The sequence below is a fragment of the Balaenoptera physalus genome, assembly GCF_965194825.1.
Source record: "Balaenoptera physalus genome assembly, chromosome: X".
NCBI lineage: Eukaryota > Metazoa > Chordata > Mammalia > Artiodactyla > Balaenopteridae > Balaenoptera > Balaenoptera physalus.
Window position 1 is genome coordinate 134,433,734 of NC_138903.1, and position 23,646 is coordinate 134,457,379.

General features: G+C 37.2%; 1 protein-coding gene across 1 annotated transcript in view; it reads right to left on the bottom strand.

Annotated features, from left to right (window-relative positions):
* Positions 1-17,900, bottom strand: part of CLIC2 (chloride intracellular channel 2) — a 35,733-nt gene extending 17,833 nt beyond the window's left edge. Inside the window, exons 1-3 of the mRNA XM_082447891.1 lie at positions 16,504-17,900; positions 10,051-10,160; positions 9,800-9,925 (exon numbers count right to left, since the gene is read on the bottom strand). Of these exons, the coding sequence (XP_082304017.1) occupies positions 9,800-9,925; positions 10,051-10,160; positions 16,504-16,560 (293 nt within the window). The 5' untranslated portion in view covers positions 16,561-17,900. The remainder of the gene's footprint in view (positions 1-9,799; positions 9,926-10,050; positions 10,161-16,503) is intronic.
* Between the last annotated feature and the right edge of the window lie 5,746 nt (positions 17,901-23,646).

Genomic DNA, 23,646 nt, shown 5'->3' on the forward strand with positions numbered 1-23,646 from the left:
ATGTTCTTGGATTGGAAGAATCAATATTGTGAAAATGACTCTACTACCCAAAGCAATCTACAGATTCAATGCAATCCCTATCAAATTACCAATGGCATTTTTTACAGAACTAGAACAAATCATCTTAAAATTTGTATGGAGACACAAAAGACCCCGAATAGCCAAAGCAGTCTTGAGGGAAAAAAACGGAGCTGGAGGAATCAGACTCCCTGACTTCAGACTATACTACAAAGCTACAGTAATCAAGACAATATGGTACTGGCACAAAAACAGAAACATAGATCAATGGAACAAGATAGAAAGCCCAGAGATAAACCCACGCACCTATGGTCAACTAATCTACGACAAAGGAGGCAAAGATATACAATGGAGAAAAGACAGTCTCTTCAATAAGTGGTGCTGCGAAACTGGACAGCTACATGTAAAAGAATGAAATTAGAACACTCTCTAACACCATACACAAAAATAAACTCAAAATGGATTCAAGACCTAAATGTAAGACCGGACCCTATAAAACTCTTAGAGGAAAACACAGGAAGAACACTCTTTGACATAAATCACAACAAGATCTTTTTTGATCCACCTCGTAGAGTAATGGAAATAAAAACAAAAATAAACAAATGGGACCTAATGAAATTTCAAAGCTTTAGCACAACAAAGGAAACCATAAACAAGACGAAAAGACAACCCTCAGAATGGGAGAAAATATTTGCAAATGAATCAATGGACAAAGGATTAATCTCCAAAATATATAAACAACTCATGCAGCTCAATATTAAAGAAACAAAAACCTAATCCAAAAATGGGCAGAAGACCTAAATAGACATTTCTCCAAAGAAGACATATAGATGGCCAAGAAGCACATGAAAAGCTGCTCAACATCACTAATTATTAGAGAAATGCAAATCAAAACTACAATGAGGTATCACCTCACACCAGTTAGAATGGGCATCATCAGAAAATCTACAAATGACAAATGCTGGAGAGGGTGTGGAGAAAAGGGAACCCTCTTGCACTGTTGGTGGGAATGTAAATTGATACAGCCACTATGGAGAACAGTATGGAGGTCCCTTAAAAAACTAAAAATAGAATTACCATATGATCAAGCAATCCCACTACTGGGCATATACCCAGAGAAAACCGTAATTCAAAAAGACACATGCACCCCAATGTTCATTGCAGCACTACTTACAATAGCCAGTTCATGGAAGCAACCTAAATGCCCATCAACAGACGAATGGATAAAGAAGTTGTGGTACGTAATACAATGGAATATTACTCAGCCATAAAAAGGAACGAAATTGAGTCATTTGTTGAGATGTGGATGGATCTAGAGACTGTCATACAGAGTGAAGTAAGTCAGAAAGAGAAAAACAGATATCGTATATTAACGCATGTATGTAGAACCTAGAAAAATGGTACAGATGGAGTGGTTTGCAGGGCAGAAGTTGAGACACAGATGTAGAGAACAAACGTATGGACACCAAGGGGGGAAAACCGCAGTGGTGTGGGGATGGTGGTGTGCTGAATTGGACGATTGGGATTGACATGTAAACACTGACGTGTATAAAATTGATGACTGATAAGAACCTGCAGTACAAAAAAACAAACAAACAAACAAAAACAACTAACATTAAACTTTCTTTGGGTTATTTGTATGGAAATATGTTAACATAAATGTTTCAGACATTACATGAAATTTCTAAAAATCTTATATGTTCTGGTATAGTGTTATAAGTCATAATTCTAGTTATTACTTTAAAATGTATATCTCAGAAGTAACTAAATTTCCTTGTCAATTGCATTATTATGAACTTTCATCAAATCTTTAACCATGGTCATTTTTAAGTCTTTTGTCATTTACAGACAGTTCTGGGTGTACTCTGATGCTTTTGCAAAAATGTTCCTATAAAAGGGTTTCATCTTCAAGGAATTCATGGAAAAGACTCTGACAAGTACAGGTTTCTGGTAACTGACTATACTGCTGAACTGAATGAATAAGCATTTTCAGAACTCTAATGGAAAACTGATGAATTCATAAAAGTGCTAACAAAAGATCAAGATGAAAAAAAAATTAATTACATGGGACTGAGTGAACTGATGAGGATGATTATAATTTTTGTGACTTTCTGTTTGAATAAAAAAAATCACACAAGGACTCAGAGGCAAAAAATATACAAATCAATTTTCACTGCAAAGTAAAGGAGCTGTTACAGTGGAGGATTACTGGACTGAATATCAATATTATGACATAGTATGAGTGTGTTTCGTGTTTGGTGTTGCAATCATTGTTGCTTTTGTTGTGGTCATCCATTTACAATGCTTGGTGTCAGTTTATTTACCTCTTGTAAATATAAAATACAGTGTGTGTCTGTGGAAAAAAAATGGGCATTGTGGTTTTGATTTGCATTCCTCTATTGACTAATGACATTAAGTATCTTTGCAAGTACTTATTAGCCACTTGTATATATTCTCTGGAGAATTGTCTACTCAAATCCTCTTTCCATTTTAAAATTAGGTTGTTTGCTTTCTGTTGTTGAATTGTAAGAGTTCTTTTATATATTTTGGATACTAGTCACATACAAGGGAACCGCCATAAGGCTATCAGCTTATTTTTCTGCAGAAACTTTGCAGGCCAGAAGGGAGTGACATGATATATTTAAAGTTCTGAAAGGGAAAAACCTACAACCTAGGATACTCTACCCAGCAAAGTTATCATTCAGAATTGAAGGAGAGGTAAAGAACTTCTCAGACAAGAAAAAACTAAAAAAGCTCATCAATACTAAACCAACCCTAAAAGAAGTGTTAAAGGGTCTTCTCTAAGTGGAAAAAAAAATATTCTTTTTCTCTTGTTGCCTTTAGAATTCTCTCTTTATCTTTAAATTTTGCCATTTTAAATATGATATGTCTTGGTGTGGGTCTCTTTGGGTTTATCTTGTTTGGGAGTCTCTGTGATTCCTGTACCTGGAAATCTTTTTCCTTCATCAGCTTCAGGAAATTTTCAGCCATGATTTCATCAAATACCTTTCTATCCCTTTCTCTCTTTTCTCCTTTGGGGATCCCTATAATGTGAACATTAGTACACTTGATGTTGTCTCAGAGGTCCCTTAAACGTTCCTCATTTAAAAAAAATTTTCTTTCTACTGTTCTGATTGGGTTATTTCCATTATTCTATCTTCCAGATCATCTAATTTTTCTATTTTCTCTTTTCTTCTTTTGCTGTATGTGCTTTTGGTGTTATATCTAAGAATCCATTGCCGAATACAAGGTCTTGAAGATTTACCTCTATATTGTCTTCTAAAAGTTTTATAGTTTTAATCCACACATTAGGTGTTTGATATATTTTAAGTTGATTTCGGTATATGATGTGAGGTAAGGGTATAACTTTATTCTTTGGCATGCCAATGTGAATATCTAGTTGTCCCAGCACCACTTGTTGGAGAGACTATTCTTTCACCATTGAATGGTTTTGGCACTCTTGAAAATCAATTGACCACAGATGTATGGGTTTATTTTTGGACTTTCAATTCTATTCCAATGGTATATTATTATGCAAGTACTGATCGTTTTGATTACTGTAGCTGTGTAGTAAGTTCTGAAATCAGGAAGCATGAGTCCTCCAATTTTTTTGTCTTTATCAAAGACTATTTTAGCTATTTGTGATCTCTTGCAATTCCATATGAATTTGAGGGTTGGCTTTTTCATTTCTGTAAAAACACCATTGGAATTTTGGTTGGTATTGCATTGAATTAATAGATCACTTTGGGGAATATTTCTACATTAATATATTAGGTCTTCTAATCCATGAACATGGGATATTTGTATGGGTTGAATTGTGTCCCCCCAAAAAGGTATGTTGAAGTCATAAACTCCAATACTTCATAATGTAACCTTATTTTGAAATAGGATTGTTACAGCTGTAATAGTTAAGATGAGGCCATATGGAGTAAGGTGGGCCCATTAATCCAATATGACTGGTGTCCTTGAAAAAGAACACTTTGTGAAGAGACAGAGACACAAGGAGAATGCTATGTGAAGATGGAGGGTTGGAGTTATGTATCTATAAGGTAATGATTGCTGGAAAACCATGAGAAGCTAGGAAGTTATTTTAGCAATTGTTTGTAGTCTTCCTGTACAAGTCTTTCTCTTCCTTGGTTAAATTTATTTCTAAGTAGTTTATTATTTTTGATGCTACTGAAAATGGAGTTGTTTTCCTAATTTACTTTTTGGATGATTCATTGACAGTATATAGAAATAAAATTATTTTTTGTATTTTGATCTGTATCTTGCAACTGTGCTGAATTTTTATTAGTTCTAATAGTATTTCAGTGGACTTTAAAGGATTTTCTACATAAAAGATCATATCTGCCAATATCATTTTACTTTTTCCTTTCTAATTTGGATGCCTTTTATTTCTTTTTCTTGAATAATTGCTCTGGCTAGAACTTTCAGTACAATGTTGAATAGAAGTGGCAAAAATGGCATCTTTGTCTTGTATCTGATCTTAGGGAGAAAGTTTTCAATCCTTCACTTTTAAGTATGATGTTATCTGTGGGTTTTTCATAGATTCCCTTTATCAGGTTAAGGAAGCTCCCTTTTATTCCTAGTTTGTTGAGTATTATCATAACATGGTGTTGGATTTTGTCAAATGCTTTTTCTGCACCAACTGAGATGATCATCTGTGTTATTTTTCCTTTACTGGTGCTCTTTTATTTCTTATATGACTTTGAATTACTTTCTAATGGCCTCTCATTTCTGCCTGAAGGACTTCTGATAGCATTTCTTGCAGAGCAGGCCTACTAGCAACAAAATCCCTCAGTTTTCATTCATGTGGAATGGCTTAAGTTCTCTTTCATTTTTGAAGGATATTTTTGCCAGATATTGAATTCTTGGTTGACTTTTTTTCTCTCAGCACTTTAAATATATCATCTCTCTGCCTTCTGGCCTCCATGATTTCTGATGAAAAATTATCTGTTAATCTTATTGAGAATCCCCTCTACATGATGAGTCATTTATTTCTTGATGCTTTCAAGATTATATCTTTGGCTTTGGCTTTAGATAATTTTATAATAATGTATCTTGGTGTTGATCTCTTTGAGTTTATTCCACTTGGAGTTTGTTGACCTTCTTGGATGTATAGGTTTATGTCTCTTTCATTAAACTTGGGAAGTTATCAGCCATTGTTTCTTCAAATATTCTTTCTGCCTCTTTCTCTCTGCCATCTATTCCCTTATCATGTGTATCTTTGTACATTTTATGGCATCCAACAGGTCTGTTAGGCTCTGTTAATTTTCTTCCTTTTCCTTAGACTGGATACTCTCAATTAACTTATGTTCAGTTTTGCTGATTCTTTCTTCTATCTGTTCAAATCTGCTGTTGAAACCTTCTAGTGAATTGTTCATTTTAGTTATTGTACTTTTCAACTCCAGAATGTCTATTTGATTCCTTTTTATTATTTTTATTTTTTATTGATATTCTCTCTTTATTGAGACATTGTTTTCTTGGTTTCCTTTAATTCTTTGTCCCTGGTTTTCTTTAGCTATCTAAACATATTTAAGACAGTTGATTTAAAGTCTTTGTCTATTAAATCAGGGTCTGGGTTTCCTCAGGGACAATTTCTATTAATTTCTTTTTTTTCTGTGAATGGGCCATACATTCTTGTTTTTTTTGACATGCCTTATATATATATTTTGAAAACAGGACACTTTAATATTATAATGTGGAAACTCTGGAAAACAGATTCTTCCCTTCCCTTCCAACAAATAGGGTTTGTTGTTGCTTTTTTTGGGTGTTGTTGTTTATTTGTTTAGTGAATGTTCTGAAGTATTTTTGTAAAGTCTGTTCTTTCTTGTGTGTGGCCACTGAAATCTTTGTCTCATTATCTTTGGTCAGTTATTGATTTGACAGAGATTTCCTTAAACTCCTGGAAGCAAAACAAACAAAGAGACAAACAAACAAACAACAAACCAAGGGAAAAAAAGCTCTCCCGGTGTTTGTAAGCTGGCTCTGTGTTTGGGTACTCCTTCAATGCTTAGGTATGCAGTTTATAATTCTGCCTTAGCCTTCACTTTCTACTTGTGTGGTGCCTGAAGTTTAGCCAGAAGTGAAAGCTTAAAGTCTTCTCAGGTTTTTTTTTCTGAGCATAGGTCGAGACTTGGGCATGTGCTTGGACTTCTAGATTCCCTAGAATACATTAATTTAAAGCCCTTATTCCACTATCTCCAAGTGTCTCAGCCTCTTTCTTTTTTTTTTTATAAATTTATTTATTTATTTTTGGCTGCATTGGGTCTTCATTTCTGCACGCAGGCTTTCTCTACTTGCAGTGAGCGGGGGCTACTCTTCATTGCAGTGCGTGGGCTTCTCATTGTGGTGGCTTCTCTTGTTGTGGAGCATGGGCTCTAGGTGCATGGACTTCAGTAGTTGTGGCTCGCGGGCTCAGTAGTTGTGGCACATGGGCTTAGTTGCTCCGTGGCATGTGGGATCTTCCTGGACCAGGGCTCGAACCTGTGGCCCCTGCATTGGCAGGCAGATTCTTAACCCCTGCACCACGAGGGAAGTCCTGTCTCAGCCTCTTTCTTCGCAGACTTGTCAGTTTGTCTATTGCTTTCTCCAAGTTTTATTCCTTGCCCCCTGTGGCAGTGGCTAATACATTTGCTTCTAAACGCCTTCCATGAGTGCCAACAGGGAAGCTGCCTCAGCCCTGAGGAAGCTCCAAAGTAGGTGAAAAAAAAGGCAAACCCTTGAGCCAATCCCTCAAGGTGCCACCAGGTCAAACCACACAACCATAGTTATTTGAGAATAAGGTCCATATCCTGTCCTCTGGTACAAGCAACCTGTTTCTGCAATGTGGACTGCTCTCTTTAAGGCTTCTAAAGAGCTGAGTAGTGGAGGATGGTAACAGGGTAACCTAAAATGCCACAGGGCTCTCTTACTGAAATTTTGCGTCTTTCTTCTTCATTAAGAAACCCCAGGCTGCTTGTAAATTTTTGGTTAGATTCCAGAGTTCTGGCAAAGTTGATTCTGACAGCTTTTGCTGGGCTATTAATTGTTATTATGGAGGGATGACATTTTGGAGTTCCCTACTCCACCATTTTCATTGATGTGGGTATCTAACAGGTTTTAAAATTTTAGATGAAACAAAGATTATATGGAAGAGCTCTTGTATTTAGCAATATGGCAGAGTAAATAACCACTCTGGAGGACCTTGTCAAAAGAAAGTTCATTTTAGCATTGTTTGTAACACCAAAACTTGGAAAAAATCTTCCAGCTCTTTCTCCAACAATGGTAACTATTATGAACCAGGGATTTTTATTTTTATTCCAGTTATCCAATTCCTGCTCCACCACTGACTATTGCGTGTGTCAAGCAGAAGGTGGAAAGAACTTGTCTTTTAATTTATTTGATTGTTCGACCATTAATATCTAAGAGAGATGTTGCGCATCACTCAAAGATCCTGGACTTTGAACTGGATGCAGTAACTGTAGGGGACTTGGAAGTTATCTCTCTTGGGAGTAAGTGTGTTCCATGTATGGGAATAAGGATACACACATTTATTTGGATGGTCAGAGGGGCAGAATATGGAAGATAACACAGTTATGTACCACTTTCTCCCTCTCTCTCTCTCCCTCTCTCTCTGTCTCTCATTAACTGAATCTTATTTTGTTAGGGATGGCAATACACCTGGATGAAAACTATGTTTCCTAGCTTCCCTTTGTACTTAGGTATGACTATGTGAATTACTTCTGAATAATGAGATGTTAATGGAAATTGATGAATGTGGCTTCTGTGAAAGCTCCTTAAAGCTGACTTGCATCTTTTGCCCTTTGCCCTTTTCCTTCTTCCTGTGTGGGAGTTAGATCTGTTGCCTGGAATTCCAGCAGACATATTGTCACCGTGAATTAAACTTAAGACTGGAAAACTCACCTGAAGGATGGCAGAGAAGAAATATTAGATAGAGCCTGGGTCCCCAGTGAAATTATGGAGCTGTCATTCTACCCCTACAATGCCTCATTCTTGGTGTCTTATTATGTAAGAAAAATAAAACCCATGTTTATCTAAGCCACTACTTTTTGGGTCTCTAGTTATCAGAGTTGAATGCAATCCCTAAATGATACATAAGCTAATAGAAAATCAGAAGAATTTGACAAGGTAATTCACAGAACAAAACCAAATGCTCAACCAACATGTGTAAAGATGTTCTAATTCACCTATTATTCACGGAAATGCAAACTAAAGTATCAATGAGATATCACTACACCCGTCAGGTTGCCATAAATTTTAAAAGAGTGATAATGCATAGTACTACAGATATGTGGGAAAAGTGTATACTTATACACTGATGGATAAAGCAGTAAAAATTTTAAAAGATATATACCATTTGAATTTTACTCCTGGAAATCTATTCCACAGGAATAAAAACACCAGTACATAAGGACATATGAGCAAGGATTTTATTTATAGCACTGTTTGTAGTGGTAAAAAACTGGAAGGGAAGGGAATTTGTTATTGTGCTTATATGAACATAAAAAAGGGTATGGAAAGATAACACAATGGATTTTTTCACTAGTTAATCTTTGGGAGCAAGAAAAGTTTGGAAAGCAGATGGTTTGAGGGGTGGCAGTAGTAGAGGAGGATGGATGAGGAGAAAAGAACAAAATAAGACTCAATACTTGGAGCCGGTGCTTAAAATATAAGAAGCCACCAATAATGGATGAAAGAGACATAGTATAGGCACACAGAAAAGAATCTAAAATAGTATCCCTAATTTCTTAGGTAGGAAGAATTTTGGACCGATAGAACCTTTTATTTATCATATGTATGTGTAACGATTAAGACGTTATTTTTTAGAGCAGTTTTAAGTTTACAGCCAGACTTCTGACCAGTGAAAACTGTGGGATAATAAATGAGCGACATTTTAAGACACTGAGTTTGTTGCACAGAAATAAAAAATGAATACAGTAGGCTTATTGTTTCCAGATACTATCCTGGGTGGGCAGAGACATACAGCTGTCATTCAAGTGTAGACAGTACAGTTATGGCCTCTGGCTAACTGTGAGAGACCTATTTCCTGGTTTTCTTGTGTTGGGTATGTTCTATCTTCATGCCATCAGTGGTATGACACACTAGTCCTGACCAGTCCTCATGGACTATACAGTGCTATTACCCCATGCTCTCGCTCCTAACCCACCATAGGTTTCTTCTCTATTTCTAGACTACAGAGAATTTACTTTCTTATTTTAAGCAAGCTATGGATTTTAAAAATAATTTGAAATATTATATTGACTGTCTTTGTGTATTTGAAGTTGAAGGGGGGAAGTTTATGTGTGATAGACATAATATTTCTCAACCTGTAGAGCTAAGAGATCAGACTGAATTAAAGGCTATTTCAAAATTGTAGATCTTCTGAGGGCTCTACAATAAAATAAGTCTGATTTCTGTCAGTATAAATGTCCCCAAACCTCATTATGGATCAGATAACATGGATAAAATTAAATGTGGCCTAAATTTACTTGTCTTTCCTAAATTTCCAAGTCTACCCTTTGCCCATTCCTAATATACTACTTGCATCACATAAAGTTTTAATAGCTTTACATATGTTAAATAAATAATTATGTAGTAAAGTTTTCTAATCATACATGGAGTGATCGGGGAATCTTTGCAAACTTTTCTAGAAAGATAGCAAAAAAGAGGTCTGAAACTGAAAAAGAGTTAGATGTTTAGAAGAATCCTCAATCTGCAATAAATAAGCCAATAAAATAGATTATCTCAAGAACAATAATATCCTGTAAAAATGTTGTACCTTGGAGGAGCCAGTGTGTGCTCTAGGAACTCCTCAATTTTAATGAAGTCTGTTTTCAACTCCTTGTTATATATCAGGAAGGGAGGATTGGTGCCTGGGGCTAAGTCCTTCAGCTCTTCAGGCTTTCTATGATTATTGAAAATAAGCAGAGTTACGCCTCTAGATAAAGTACACATTATGCAAACACCAACATTGTATTGGTGTCTACTGATTTTAATCCCCAGAATGAAACATGTCCTGATTTGTCTTACCTGGTCATGTCAACAGTAGTCACATTGAATTTAACTCCTTTAAGCCAGAGGATCATAAAAAGGCGTTGGCAAAAGGGACAGTTTCCAATACTCTCCCCATCACTTCCAGCCTATTAAGATAAAGAAAGGCTTCATTCATTCATTTGCTCAACAAGTATGTATTGAGTGCCTGCTGGGAAATAAGCTAGTTGCTAGAGACAAAGTTGGAAGTCCTTAATCTCATGAATTCTACCATCTGTGGGCAGAGAGAGATAATGAAGCAAATAATTTCATTGTATATAAAATTACCAGAGTGATGACTACATAACAACAGAATGCTGACTAAAGACTATGTTCATTTTCCATTTTCATAGATCCTGCCAAATTTCCTTCTTGAAAGGTATATTCAGTATTTTCATTGGACCTTTGATTTCCTTATTCTGTGACTTGTTTGTTCATGACAATTTTATATTTTTCTATTAAGGTGATGACCTTTTCCTTATTACTTTGGAAAAATTACTTGTATACTAAAGACACTAACTCTTTCTGATAATGTTACATGTAATTTTTAAACAATGTCTTATGTAAAATTAAAATTTTACATAAAATCTTATATTGTTTTCCTTTATGAAATCTGGTTTTTCTGATCTGCTTACACAGCTGTTATGTACATCAAGATTGCAAAGAAAAAAAATACTTTCTTATTTTGTTTTACTATAAAGATGTTCTCTCATGTTTTCTTCTAGTAACTTTACGGTTTCATTTTTACATTTGTTTCATCTATTTAGAATTTATTTTGGCATAAGGAATGTATTGGGACTCCAGCTTTATTATTTTTATTTTATTATTTTACAAATAGTTAATAGTTGTCTTAACACCACTCATTTAAAACTTCATCTTTTGCTCAACATAGCAAATTATTAGAGAAAGGCAAATCAAAACTACAATGAGGTACCACCTCATACTGGTCAGAATGGCCATCATTAAAAGTCTACAAATAATAAATGCTGGAGAGGGTGTGGAGAAAAGGGAACCCTCCTACACTGCTGGTGGGAACGTAAATTGGTGCAGCCACTATGGAGAACAGTATGGAGGCTCCTTAAAAAAATAAAAATAGAGTTACCATATGATCCAGCAATCCTACTCCTGGGCATGTATCCAGACAAAACTATAATTTGAAAAGATACATGCACCCGTATGCTCGTTGCAGCACTATTTAGAATAGCCAAGACATGGAAGCAACTTAAGTGTCCATTGACAGACAAATGGATTAAGAAGATGTGATATATATATATATGTATATATATATATGTATATATATCCATTATATATACAATGGAATGGTATATATAATATACATATATAATGGAATGGTATATATATAATATATATATATATTATTTATATATAATATATATATATGATGGAATACTACTCAGCCATAAAAAATGAAATAATGCCATTTGCAGCAACATGGAAGTACCTAGAGATTATCATACTAAGTGAAGTAAACCAGAGAAAGACAAATATCATAGATATGGCTTATATGTGGAATCTAAAATATGACACAAATGAACTTATCTATGAAACAGAAACAGACTCATAGACATAGAGAGCAGACTGTGGTTGCCAAGGGGGTCAGGGGATGGGAGAGGCATGGATTGGGAGTTTGGGATTAGTAGATGAAAACTATTATATATAGAATGGATAAACAACAAGGTCCTACTGTAGAGCACAGGAAACTATATTCAATATCCTGTGATAAACCATGATGCAAAAGAATATGAAAAAGGATGTGTATATATATATAACTGAATCACTGTGCTGTACAGCAGAAATTAACACAACATTGTAAATCAGAGACACTTCAGTGAAAAAATGAGCACATCTTACTTTATGTAAATTATACCTCAATAAAGTGTATTAAAGTGGAAAAGTTCAAAAAGAAGAACAAAAAACCCCTCAAATAAATGATATTATGCAGCGATTGCAGACGTTGCAATAACAAAGGTAAGGGTATAACCATGGAAGGGGGTGCCTGAGAGATTATGAAGAACACGGTCACTGGAGGAGAGAAAGCCAAGGATGTGAGAGGACAGAGTGTTGGAAGGGTCATTTGTGTAGATATTAAAATCACCAAGAATTATGATAGGCATAGTGTTGAAGAGTGTGACAATGATCCAGGAAATAAAATCCTTAAGAAGTAAGGGAAAGTGACCTGGGATCGGGAAGACTACTACAACAAAGAGGGGTAGTGATTGGTTTAGTCTGATTTTATGAGACAACCTAGATATTTCTCTGGATGGGAGAGATAGAATGGTCTGGAAACAAGAATGAGGAGCAAGGATATCTAAAGACACTTACCCCATCGCCACCCTCAGTGGTAATAGAAATGAGGAAGAAAGGGGAGCCACTCCTTGAGAGGGCTATAGCTGATGTTGTCTCCTGATGGGAGGTCCAAGTTTTAGACACCTCAATCTCAACATGTCCCAAAGTGAATTCTTTCCCTTTTCTTTACTCCACACACTTACCTACTCTTTAGAGTTCCTAATCCTGTGCATTGCACTGCTATCTACTTTGGATTTGTGAATTGTGTTCCCCCCAAATTAAAGTGTTGAATCCCTGTCCCCCAATGTGATGGTAGCTGGAGGTGAGGTGTTTGGGAAGTGATTGGTTTAGATGAGGTCATGAGGGTAGAACCCTTACGATGGGATTAATGCCCTTATAAGAAGAAACCAGAGCTCTCTCTCTTTTTCTTTCTCTCTTTCTTCATCTCCCCCAACAACCGTGTATATAAGGTCACAGCAAGAAGGCACCTATCTATAATAAACCAGGAAGAGAGTTCTCACCAGAAACTGACCATGCTGACACCTTGATCTTGGACATAATTCTTATTTTTTGGTAAATTTTCCTTTTCCTGGCAGTGAGTACAACAGAGGAAATAATGTTTATTGTTGCTCTTTTGTGGCGTCAGGGAGTGAAGAGGTATGGGAAGAGGCAACCACCTTGGCAGCTGAATTTCTTTTGTAACAGAAGTCAGGCTAAAGATCCAATCATAACTGGGGTTAGTGAATGGAAACTTGATTAGGCAGGAAGAGGAATGAAGTCTGATAATAGATACAGCAGGAAGGGTGGGTTGCCTTTGGCAAACGGAAAGGCAAAACAGTGAGGTGTGGGGGAAATGCAGCACAATTTTACAGGAAAACTGAACTTTTTTCTGTTTATAATAATGCTGATTTAAAGTGCCACTACACAAAATGTATGAATATACAATGGAGAAAAGACAGGCTCTTCCATAAGTGGTGCTGGGAAAACTGGACAGCTACATGTAAAAGAATGAAATTAGAACACCCCCTAACACCATACACAAAAATAAACTCAAAATGGATTAAAGACCTAAATGTAAGGCCAGACACTATCAAACTCTTAGAGGAAACATAGGCAGAACACTCTATGACATAAATCACAGCAAGATGTTTTTGACCCACCTCCTAGAGAAATGGACATGAAAACTACCACGATGTGGTCATTCACCAAAACAACTTTTTCTCTTTGCGTTTGTGATCTATGTTTCTAAACATGAAAAATAATAATGGCTGGAACATCTGACATTTATTGAATGTTTACTATGTTAGCAACTACTGTATCTTACACATTTATTTTATTTAATGCTTACAATGAAGATGATCCTGTGAGGTAGGTTCTGTCATTACTCTTGTTTTACAGATGAGGAAACTGAAGCTCAGAGAAGCTGACTTGCTCAAGTACACTCAGCTAGACAAGAGTTGATGACCCATACACTCTTCTCATGTAGCTAATCCAGGACTGTCTACTCCACAATCCACACTCCTGAAACACTAATTTCTCCCATCTAATAGCTTTATTGGATCTTTTATTAATCAGTCTTTATAATAGTCTTTATGATAGTTCTAAGATAATTTGAAAATGGTCTGAACATTCAGAGAAGAGTATCATCTCTTTTTCTATTTTACACTTATCAATAAAGACAAAAATATTACATTCAGGATTTGGGCCCAAATGTTAGAGTCTATAATGTTATGTACAAATCTATGAAAACTTAATTTTAGACTGGTAGAGAACACAAAAACTCCATTTATCAATGAACAACAAACCAATAAGATAAACTCTGCATTTAGAGAAAACAAAATGTGTTCTTTTAGAAAATCCTTTGTTCTTAGTTGCTGGATATAAATCTTGCCCAAATCATTCAGAGTTGAAAGGCAATGTTTTCACTCACTCCATGGAACACATGGGGGTGTGTGATATAAATTCTTAATTGTGCCAGGAAAGGACTTACTTTCTTGTAGGGATCCCATCAGTGGAGTTGGGAAATTGTGGTAGGGTCCCCAGACATAGCTGGGGAAATTACAGACTCATTTAATCTTTAGAAAGATACCACATTATAAGGGAGATACAACTGGTAAACAGTAGTGCTTTTAAAATTTTCTCATTAGCATTTTCACCCCCTCAGTCCCTATTCCCCCTCTTCTATGAAACTTCTAGAGATCTTTGGAATTCATCTCAAAGCAAAGCAAAACAAAAACCCAGATCAGATGATACTCAAGGTTCTTCCAGAAAATCTGTGACTCGTATCAATGTCATTAGATAAGCTTACATCTAGAGGATTTCATCTAATGAAATTCTGGGAAATGTTTCTAAAAAGTGTGCCAAATTGAAAACAATGAATTAAGATTATGCACAGCTATTTTAAGGGACTGGAATCTTGACCCTGCCATTTACTAGCTATGTGACCTTAGGCAAAGCTACTTAGCTACTTTTTGCTTTAGTTTCTGTAGCCATAAAATAGGGTTAAAAATAAACCACTTAGCACAGCCCCTGCCAAAAGTACTCAATAAATGATTAGGTTTTTAACCTGAAAGTTACTATTTAATTTAACATTTGCTCATCCAACGTGTGATTTCCTAAATTCCCCTGTCTAGATTACCACCCAAATTATGGGAAGTCTATGAAGATAAACACACAGATCAATGCCAACAACTGGTTAGAGGAGTTTGATTGGATTGAATAAACAAGTTTAGACAAAAGAAACTAGTTACCCTATGAAGAGACTTATTACCTCTGGGTTGGATTTGGTAGTTATAAAAAGTCAGTTAGGAAGTTAAGGCTTACTTATGTTGCGTCTGAGCAGTGACATGTTTTGCTAGAATCCAGAGATAGGAGAAGTAGCTCTTATGCCCCACAGTCAAGCAAACACTTACTTGGATTGTTTTGCTATGCAGGAATTCAAGAGTCTCCTATAATTTTGAAAAGGCTGGTTAATTATGTCCTTGATGTATATATGTGACCAGTTGTCAAATATTTTAAAATTATTGTAAAAGTATTACTTCGGCCAACAGATGTTTAACCTAAAATTTGGTAAGCACACCTTATTTTTGTCTTTGTAGGCCATCAAGAGGCAATGTAGTTTTAGAGGCAAGTTACTTAAACCTTATTTCCTTAGCTTACTTACCTAGAAATCATGAGGACAATATTACTAAAGTTTTGAGTACTATTACCACCACTACTACTGATGATACTACTTTACTACTATTAACGTATCTTCTAAGGACTAAATGAGATAATATACATAAAGTGTTAGAAGAGGGTTAAGCATGATATAAGAGTTTGTTATTATTATTACCATACTGAATACTTCCAATAGTCAATGAAAATATAGAGAAAAATAGTTAATATAAGCAAGGATTTAGGAAACTATGTAATTTCTACTTGGAATAACTGGTACAAAATTGTTTCTTTTTCTTGATGAGCTAATTTAGAAACACATGTTCCTTTCTCCTGCTTTAGGGGTTTTCCAAAGGGCTTTTCTGAAATGTTAAGACATTAAAAAAAAAAAAAAAAGCCAAGGCAAAATGCCTCCTACTCATACAACAGGCACACAGACTCCTGGCTTTTTTCTCCTCTAGTGTCCATTGGACCCTGCTGTGATGTTCATCCATTGTGGGAGAATTTTAGAAGGCTCTATTTGGACCATGTGTGGGAATGAGGCTCTCAGGCCATTCTTGGCCCTCTCCTCCCCACATTCAGGCCTTCCAAAACATATCTCATAAAACACAGATTATGAGAACTGGAAAGCCCTTAAGTATCATTTTGTCAGGCTCCTTTATTGTACAGATGGAAAAACAAAGAGGGAGGGAGGGATTTGTCCAAGGTTACATAGGAAGTCACTAATAATACAATTTACTTGTTCTAACTACCAGCAAGTCTAGTTGTCTTTCCACCATATCTTCTTGCTTTTCTCAGATAGGATGTTTTTCTATTGTTATATAAGAGCAGCCAAACACCCAGGTATTCTTCTAGGACTCAGAGTAAGTATAAAATTACAAAATTATTTCCTATCTCTAGCTGAAATGTTGACTTTTAAAAAAAAAAGCTGAGGTCCAGTATCAAGGAATAATACATTCTGTATGCTCTCATTATAGCTAGAAAACTTACCTTCACAAAAAGCTCAATTTCAGGGTCTGCTTGACTGCTGGGCCTCGGGTCAGCCATCTTTCTGTTTTTATTGCCAGTTTTCAGCCCCCTGCCTTCTGTGCAGTCCACAGTACTCACAGATTCTTTTCCTCCAGTTTTATCCAAAGGCTTAAATGAAGGTTGTGCTTTAAGAGGAAAGTCCAGCTTGTAATAGTCAGAGCTGGGCTAGTCTCTCTTCAAGAGGTGCAGAAAATTCTAGATGCTTGAGAGTAACTCTTGAATTCGTTTTCTTTCTTCCTCTTGACCTAACATTTGAATCAAGGAGGAGCCGATGGCGTGTGTATAAACTGGTTGGCTAGAAGGGTGGGGGTGTTTCCAAAGAGGCTTCAATGCTATGAGTCAGCAGGGAGAAACACATACACACAAACACACACATGAAGTTTCAATATATCAAGCAGACCAGATGTTCTCTAGAGCTTCCCTTTGAATCCTGGGATCCATGCCCAGAAAATGGCCTCTTATACTGTTCTTATAACCTGACAGCAGCAAAAATCTCTTCCAGGAAAAGGCCACAAATGACTCGGGTTTTAGCATTGAAAAGGATGTTTATCTAATGACACTGTCTAAACATTGGTTTAAAAAGAAGTGGGCTTCCCTGGTGGCACAGTGGTTAAGAATCCACCTGCAAATGCAGAGGGGACACGGGTTCAAGCCCTGGTCTGGGAAGATCCCACATGCCGTGAAGCAGCTAAGCCCGTGTGCCACAACTACTGAGCCTGCACTCTAGAGCCCGCAAGCCACAACTACTGAGCCCACGTGCCACAACTACTGAAGCCCGCGCACCTAGAGCCCGTGCTCCGCAACGAGAGAAGCCACCGCAATGAGAAGCCCACGCACCACAACAAAGAGTAGCCACCCTCGCTGCAACTAGAGAAAGCCCACGCACAGCAACGAAGACCCAATGCAGCCAAAAATAAATTAAAAAAAAAAAAAGAAGTACACTTCATCAAATGTCTACACCCTCAATTCTACTGCTGACACAGCCAGATTTCCCTTCTGGGTTGCAAATTTCACTTCTCTTCTATAATCAGGGAATGTCTGATGGGTCGGTTGAGTCTGGGGGCGTCTTTTGCGTGTCCCACCTCATTCTCTATTTCTGGGAAGGGTGGATTGGGAGGGATCACTTCCTGGTTTTGGTATCTGTATCAGGAACCGCAAGTGGTTCTGTATCTCTGCTTGTCAACCCTGGGAACAGCAGTAAAATATCCAAATTGATCACTCACTGTCTGCAGTGTTTCTGGCAGCTGTGTTTTCTGCCTGCCAGGATGGTGGGTGGGTGGAGCTGTGGGCCCTGGATTAATAAACCCCCTCGGATGGGAAACGTCTCTTTCTGCTTGGAGCCAAAGTGAACATAGACCCACCAGTTGGGCACCATTATGACCCTCTTTCTACAACACCAAACGTCCCCCATGCTCATATGGGCTGTACATGTACCTGCCATTGCCCACGTGTAAAGAATTTACAGGATGAGAGGCTTTGGGCAAAACCCGGTCTCTGCCACAGCTGCAGGGTTTAGGCAAGGAGTGGCCACCGGTATGAATGTGAGTGTTGTTCAAGGCGTGGGACCTGTTGATTTCCCAAATGGTCAATAGAGTGAGAGGGAAATTCTGATAGACGTCTGCTGAGCTGACCTTGTGGGTGAGTATAGGGCTGGTTGTTTGGAGGACCTGGTGGATGCGCTGGCCGTATGTTTACTCTGTTCGTTCATCCTTCCACTCCAAAGACAATCAATGAACGCTTACTCCGTGCCAGGGTGCTGCTCCACTCCCAGAGGTTAGCAGCACAGGAGGACAGTAGGTTTGAGAGGACAACAGGAGTTCAACTTGAAGCATGTGAAGTCTGAGGCGTCCTCACTCTTCCCCATTCCCAGTATCTAATCAGTACAAAATCGTGTCACTTCCGCATCCTGAATATGTTTTTAAACCCATCCACTTCTCTTTGCCCCCACTGCTACTCAGAATTTCAACCCAGCAACATTCTTTTTCTGTTAATTTTTTAAATTTATATTGTAAAAGACCCAAATCACTGCTTGACCCTCAGCCCTCATGGGAAAGCCACCATAACAATGGCAACAATGACAGCATCAACAACATACAACAGCCCAATGAGCTCTGTATGACCCCTAATAAATTGTGTCAATTGACACAAACTTTATTTTCTCTACTTCCCAAAGTGTTTTTAAAATTTTGTATCGAGATATAATTTACACACCATAAATTTGACTCATTTTACGTGTACATTCAAGGATTTTTAGTAAACTTATCGAGTGGTGCAACCATCACTATAATCCAATATTAGATATTTCCATCACCTCAATGGCACCTCTCTCTTGCCCATGTGCACTTAGTCCCCATTACCACCCTAGCCCCTGGGAACCACTAATCTGCTTCTTGTCTCTATGGATTTGCCTATTCTGGACATTTCATATAAATGGAATCACGCAGTTTGCAATCTTTTGTGACTTGCTTCTTTTACTTAGTGTGACGTTTTCAAGTTTCATCCACGTTGTAATGTGAATCAGTACTTCATTACTTTTGATGGCCGAATAATGGTATATAATATATGTATATACCACATTTTGTTTATGGACATTTAGGTTATTTCCACCTTTTGGCTATTGTGAATAAGCTGGTATGGACATTCACGCACAAGATTTTGGGTGTATGTATGTTTTCGATTCTCTTGGGTAGGTACCTAGGAGTGGAATTGCTGGTCATATGGTAACTCTATGTTGAACTCTTTGAGTAACTGCCAAACTATTTTTCACAGTGGCTGCACCATTTTACATTCCCACCTGCAGCATATGAAAATTCCAGTTTTTCCACATCCTAGCCAATACTTGTTATTTTCTGTTTTTATTTATTTTTTTATTGTAGCCAGCCTAGTGGGTGTGGAAGTGGTATCTCATTGTGGTTTTGATTTGCATCTCCCTAATGATTAATGATATTGAGCATATTTTCATGTGCTTATTGGCCATTTGTATATCTATTTTGCTAAATATCTACTCATGTCCTTTGCTATTTTTAAATTCGATTCTTTGTCTTTTTGTTATTGAGTTGGAAGAGTTCTTCTGGAGACTAGACCCTTATCAGATATATGATTTGCAAACATTTTGTCCTGGTCTATGGCTTGTCTTTCAATTTTCTTAACAGTATCTTTTGAACAGCCAAGGTTTAGAATTTTTATAAGGTCTAATTTATCAGTTCTTTTCTCTTATGAATTGTGTTCTTTGGTGTTGTATTTAAGAACTCTTTACCTAACCCAAGGTCATGAAAATTTTTTTCCTCTATTGTCTTCTGAGACTTTAATACAGTTGTCTCTCAGTATCCATGGGATTATCCATGGGATTAGGGTCCCCATGGATGCCAAAATCTGAGGATGCTCATGCCCCTTATATAAAATAGCATAGTACAGTCGGCCCTCCACATCTGCAGATGCAGAAGCTGTGGATTCAACCAACTGCAGATCAAAAATCTTTATATCTCTTATATTTAGGTCTCATTCATTTTGAGTTAATCTTTGTGTATGGTGTGAGGTAAGGGTCTAAATTCCTCTTTTTGTATGTGGCTATCCAATTGTTCCAGCACCATTTGTTGAAAAGACTATCCTTTCCCCCATTGAATGTCCTTGGCATCTTTGTCAACAATAAATTGACCATAAATATAAGGGTTAATTTCTAGATTCTCTGTTCTGTTTCACTGATTTATATGTTTATCCTTATGCAGGTACCATACTTAATAACTGCTTTATAGTTGGTTTTAAAATCAGGAAGTAAAAGTCTTTCCACTTTTTTTCTTTCTTTTCAATGTTGTTTTGGTTATTCTGGGGTCTTTGCATTTCCAGATAAATTTTAGGATCAGCTTATAAATTTCTGCAAAAAAAGTCTGCTGACATTTTAAGGAATGTGTTGAATATATACATCGATTTGAAGAGTATTTAATCTTAACAGTATTGAGTTTTAATATCCGTGAACGTGAAATGACTATCCATTTATTTAGATTTTTTATCTTTCCTCAACAGTATTTTATAGTTTTCACTGTACAAGTCTTGCACTCCTTTTTTTAAAAAAATAAATTTATTTATTTATTTATTTATTTATTTATTTTTGGCTGTGTTGGGTCTTCGTTTCTGTGTGAGGGCTTTCTCTAGTTGTGGCGAGCGGGGGCCACTCTTCATCGCGGTGCGCGGGCCTTTCACTGTCGCGGCCTCTCTTGTTGCAGGGCACAGGCTCCAGACGCACAGACTCAGTAGTTGTGGCTCATGGGCCTAGTTGCTCCACGGCATGTGGGATCTTCCCAGACCAGGACTCGAACCCATGTCCCCTGCATTGGCAGGCAGATTCTCAACCACTGCACCACCAGGGAAGCCCCCTTGCACTCCTTTTGATAAATTTATTCCTAGGCATTTTATTTTTTGATGCTGTTATGAATGAAAATATTTTAATTTCATTTTTGGAATGGTCACATTAGTATATAGAAATATAACTGATTTTTTAAAAAGAAATTTTTGTTCTGAAATAACTTCAGGTTTACACAAAAGTTGCAAAGATAGTACAGAGAGTTCTCATATTTTCCTCACTCAGTTTTTCTTACCATTAACATCTTATATGGATATGGTACAGTTGAAAACAATAAGAAACCTACATTATTACATTATTAACTAAATTCCATATTTGGAGTTCACCATATTCCCACTAATGTCCCATTTCTGTTCCAGGATCCCTTCCAAGAAATGACATCACATTTCGTCACCATTTCTCTATAGTCTCCTCTCATGTGTGACAGTTCTCACTCTTTCCTTTTTTCTTGTCATATTGGAAGTTTTCAAGTACTGGCCAAGTATTTTGTAGAATGCTCCTCTATTTGGGTTTGATGTTTTTATCATGATTAGACTGAAGTTATTGGTTTGGGGAAGAATACTCTAAAGATGAAATGCTCTTCTCATCACATCATCACGGGGTACATGGTATCAACATGACTTCTCACTGGTAAGGTTAAACTTCATCATCTGGCCAAGGTAGTGTTTGCTAGGTTACTTTATGTAAAGTTACTATCCCCGCCTTTTCCATACTCTATTCTTTTTTTTTTTTTTAATAAATGTATTTATTTATTTATTTTTGGCTGCGTTGGGTCTTCATTGCTGCGTGCGGGCTTTCTCTAGTTGCGTTGAGCGGAGGCTACTCTTTGTTGCAGTGCACGGGTTTCTCATTGCGGTGGTTTCTCTTGTTGTGGAGCACAGGCTCTAGGCGCACGGGCTTCAGTAGTTGTGGCTCGTGGGATCAGTAGTTGTGGCTCGCGGGCTCTAGAGCGCAAGCTCAGTAGTTGTGGTGCACGGGCTTAGTTGCTCTGCGGCACGTGGGATCTTCCCGGACCAGGGCTCGAACCCGTGTCTCCCGCATTGGCAGGTGGATTCTTAACCACTGCGCCACCAGGGAAGCCCTCCATACTCTATTCTTTGGAAACAAGTCACTAAATCCAGCCCACACTCAATGCTGGGGAAGGGAGGTTAAAGATTTACCTACTGAAGGGAGTTCTAACTACATAAATTATTTGAGCACACCAAAATTACAACTATTCACAGAGCAACTATTGATGAGAATGACATGAAGACTAGCAGAGAAGATCTGAAAGAAGGAACCACAACGACATGGGTAGAAGGGGTGAAGATGTGGTATAATCAAAACCCATACCCTCGTGTTAGGCAACCCACAAGTGGGAGGATAATTACAATTACACAGCTTCTCGCCAAAGACTGAGGGGGTCTGAGCCCCACATCAGGCTCCTTAGCCCGAGGGTCCTGTGCCAGGAAGACAAGACCCCAGAGCATTTGGCTTTGAAGACCAGACACTAACTCTTTCTGATAATGTTACATGTAATTTTTAAACAATGTCTTATGTAAAATTAAAATTTTACATAAAATCTTATATTGTTTTCCTTTATGAAATCTGGTTTTTCTGATCTGCTTACACAGCTGTTATGTACATCAAGATTGCAAAGAAAAAAATTACTACAAGAAATAGCTATAATAACCTGTGCTATACAACATACCCTTGTTGCTTATCTATTTTATACATAGTAGTGTGTATCTCAACCCCATACCCTTAATTTGCCCCTCCCACTTCCATCTCCCCTTTGGTAACCACTGGTCTGTTTTCTGTGTCTGAGTCTGTTCTGGTTTTGCATATGCACTCATTTGTATTATTTTCTAGGTTCCACATATAAGTGACATCATGCAGTATTTGTCTTTCTCTGTTTGACTCATTTCATTAAGTATAATATTCTCTAGGTCCATCCACGTAACTGCAAATGGCAGAATTTCATTCTTTTTTATGCCTAATATCTTCTTAATCCATTTGTCTGTTGATGGGCGTTTGGGTTGCTTCCATACCTTGGGTATTGTTAATAGTGCTGCTACAAACATTGGGGTGCATGTATCTTTTTGAATTAGTGTTTGCATATTTTATGGATATATACCCTGGAGTGGAATTGTTGGATTATACGATGGTTCTATTTGTAGTTTTTTGAGGAACTTCATACTGTTTTCCATAGTAGCAATAATTTTGTTACCTGTAGACTTTTTGATGTTAGCCATTCTGACAAGTGTGATGTGATATCTCATTGTTGCATACCCTAGCACTGTTGTGTTGCATATCCTAGCAATGAAAAAACAATCCAAAATGAAATTGACAACAGTTCTATTTCAGACAACATCAAAAGGAATAAAATACACAGGGATAAATTTAGCCAAGGAGGTGCAAGCCTTGTGCACCAAAAACTACAAAGCACTGCTGAAAGAAATTAATGATGACCTTAAAAAAAAAAGGGGAAAGATAGCAGATTTTGTGGACTGGAAGACTTAATATTTTTAAGATGGCAATCCCACCCAAAGTTGTCTAGAGATTTAATGCAATCCCTATGGAAATCACAATGCTCTGCTTTACAGAAATGTAAAAGCCAATCCTAAATGCATACGGAATTTCAAGTGACCTTGAATAGCCAAAATAATCTTGGAAAAGAAGAAAAAAGTTGGAGGACTCACATTTCCCTATTTCAAAACTTAGTCCAAAGCTACAGTTCTCAAAACTATGTGGCACTAGCATAAGGA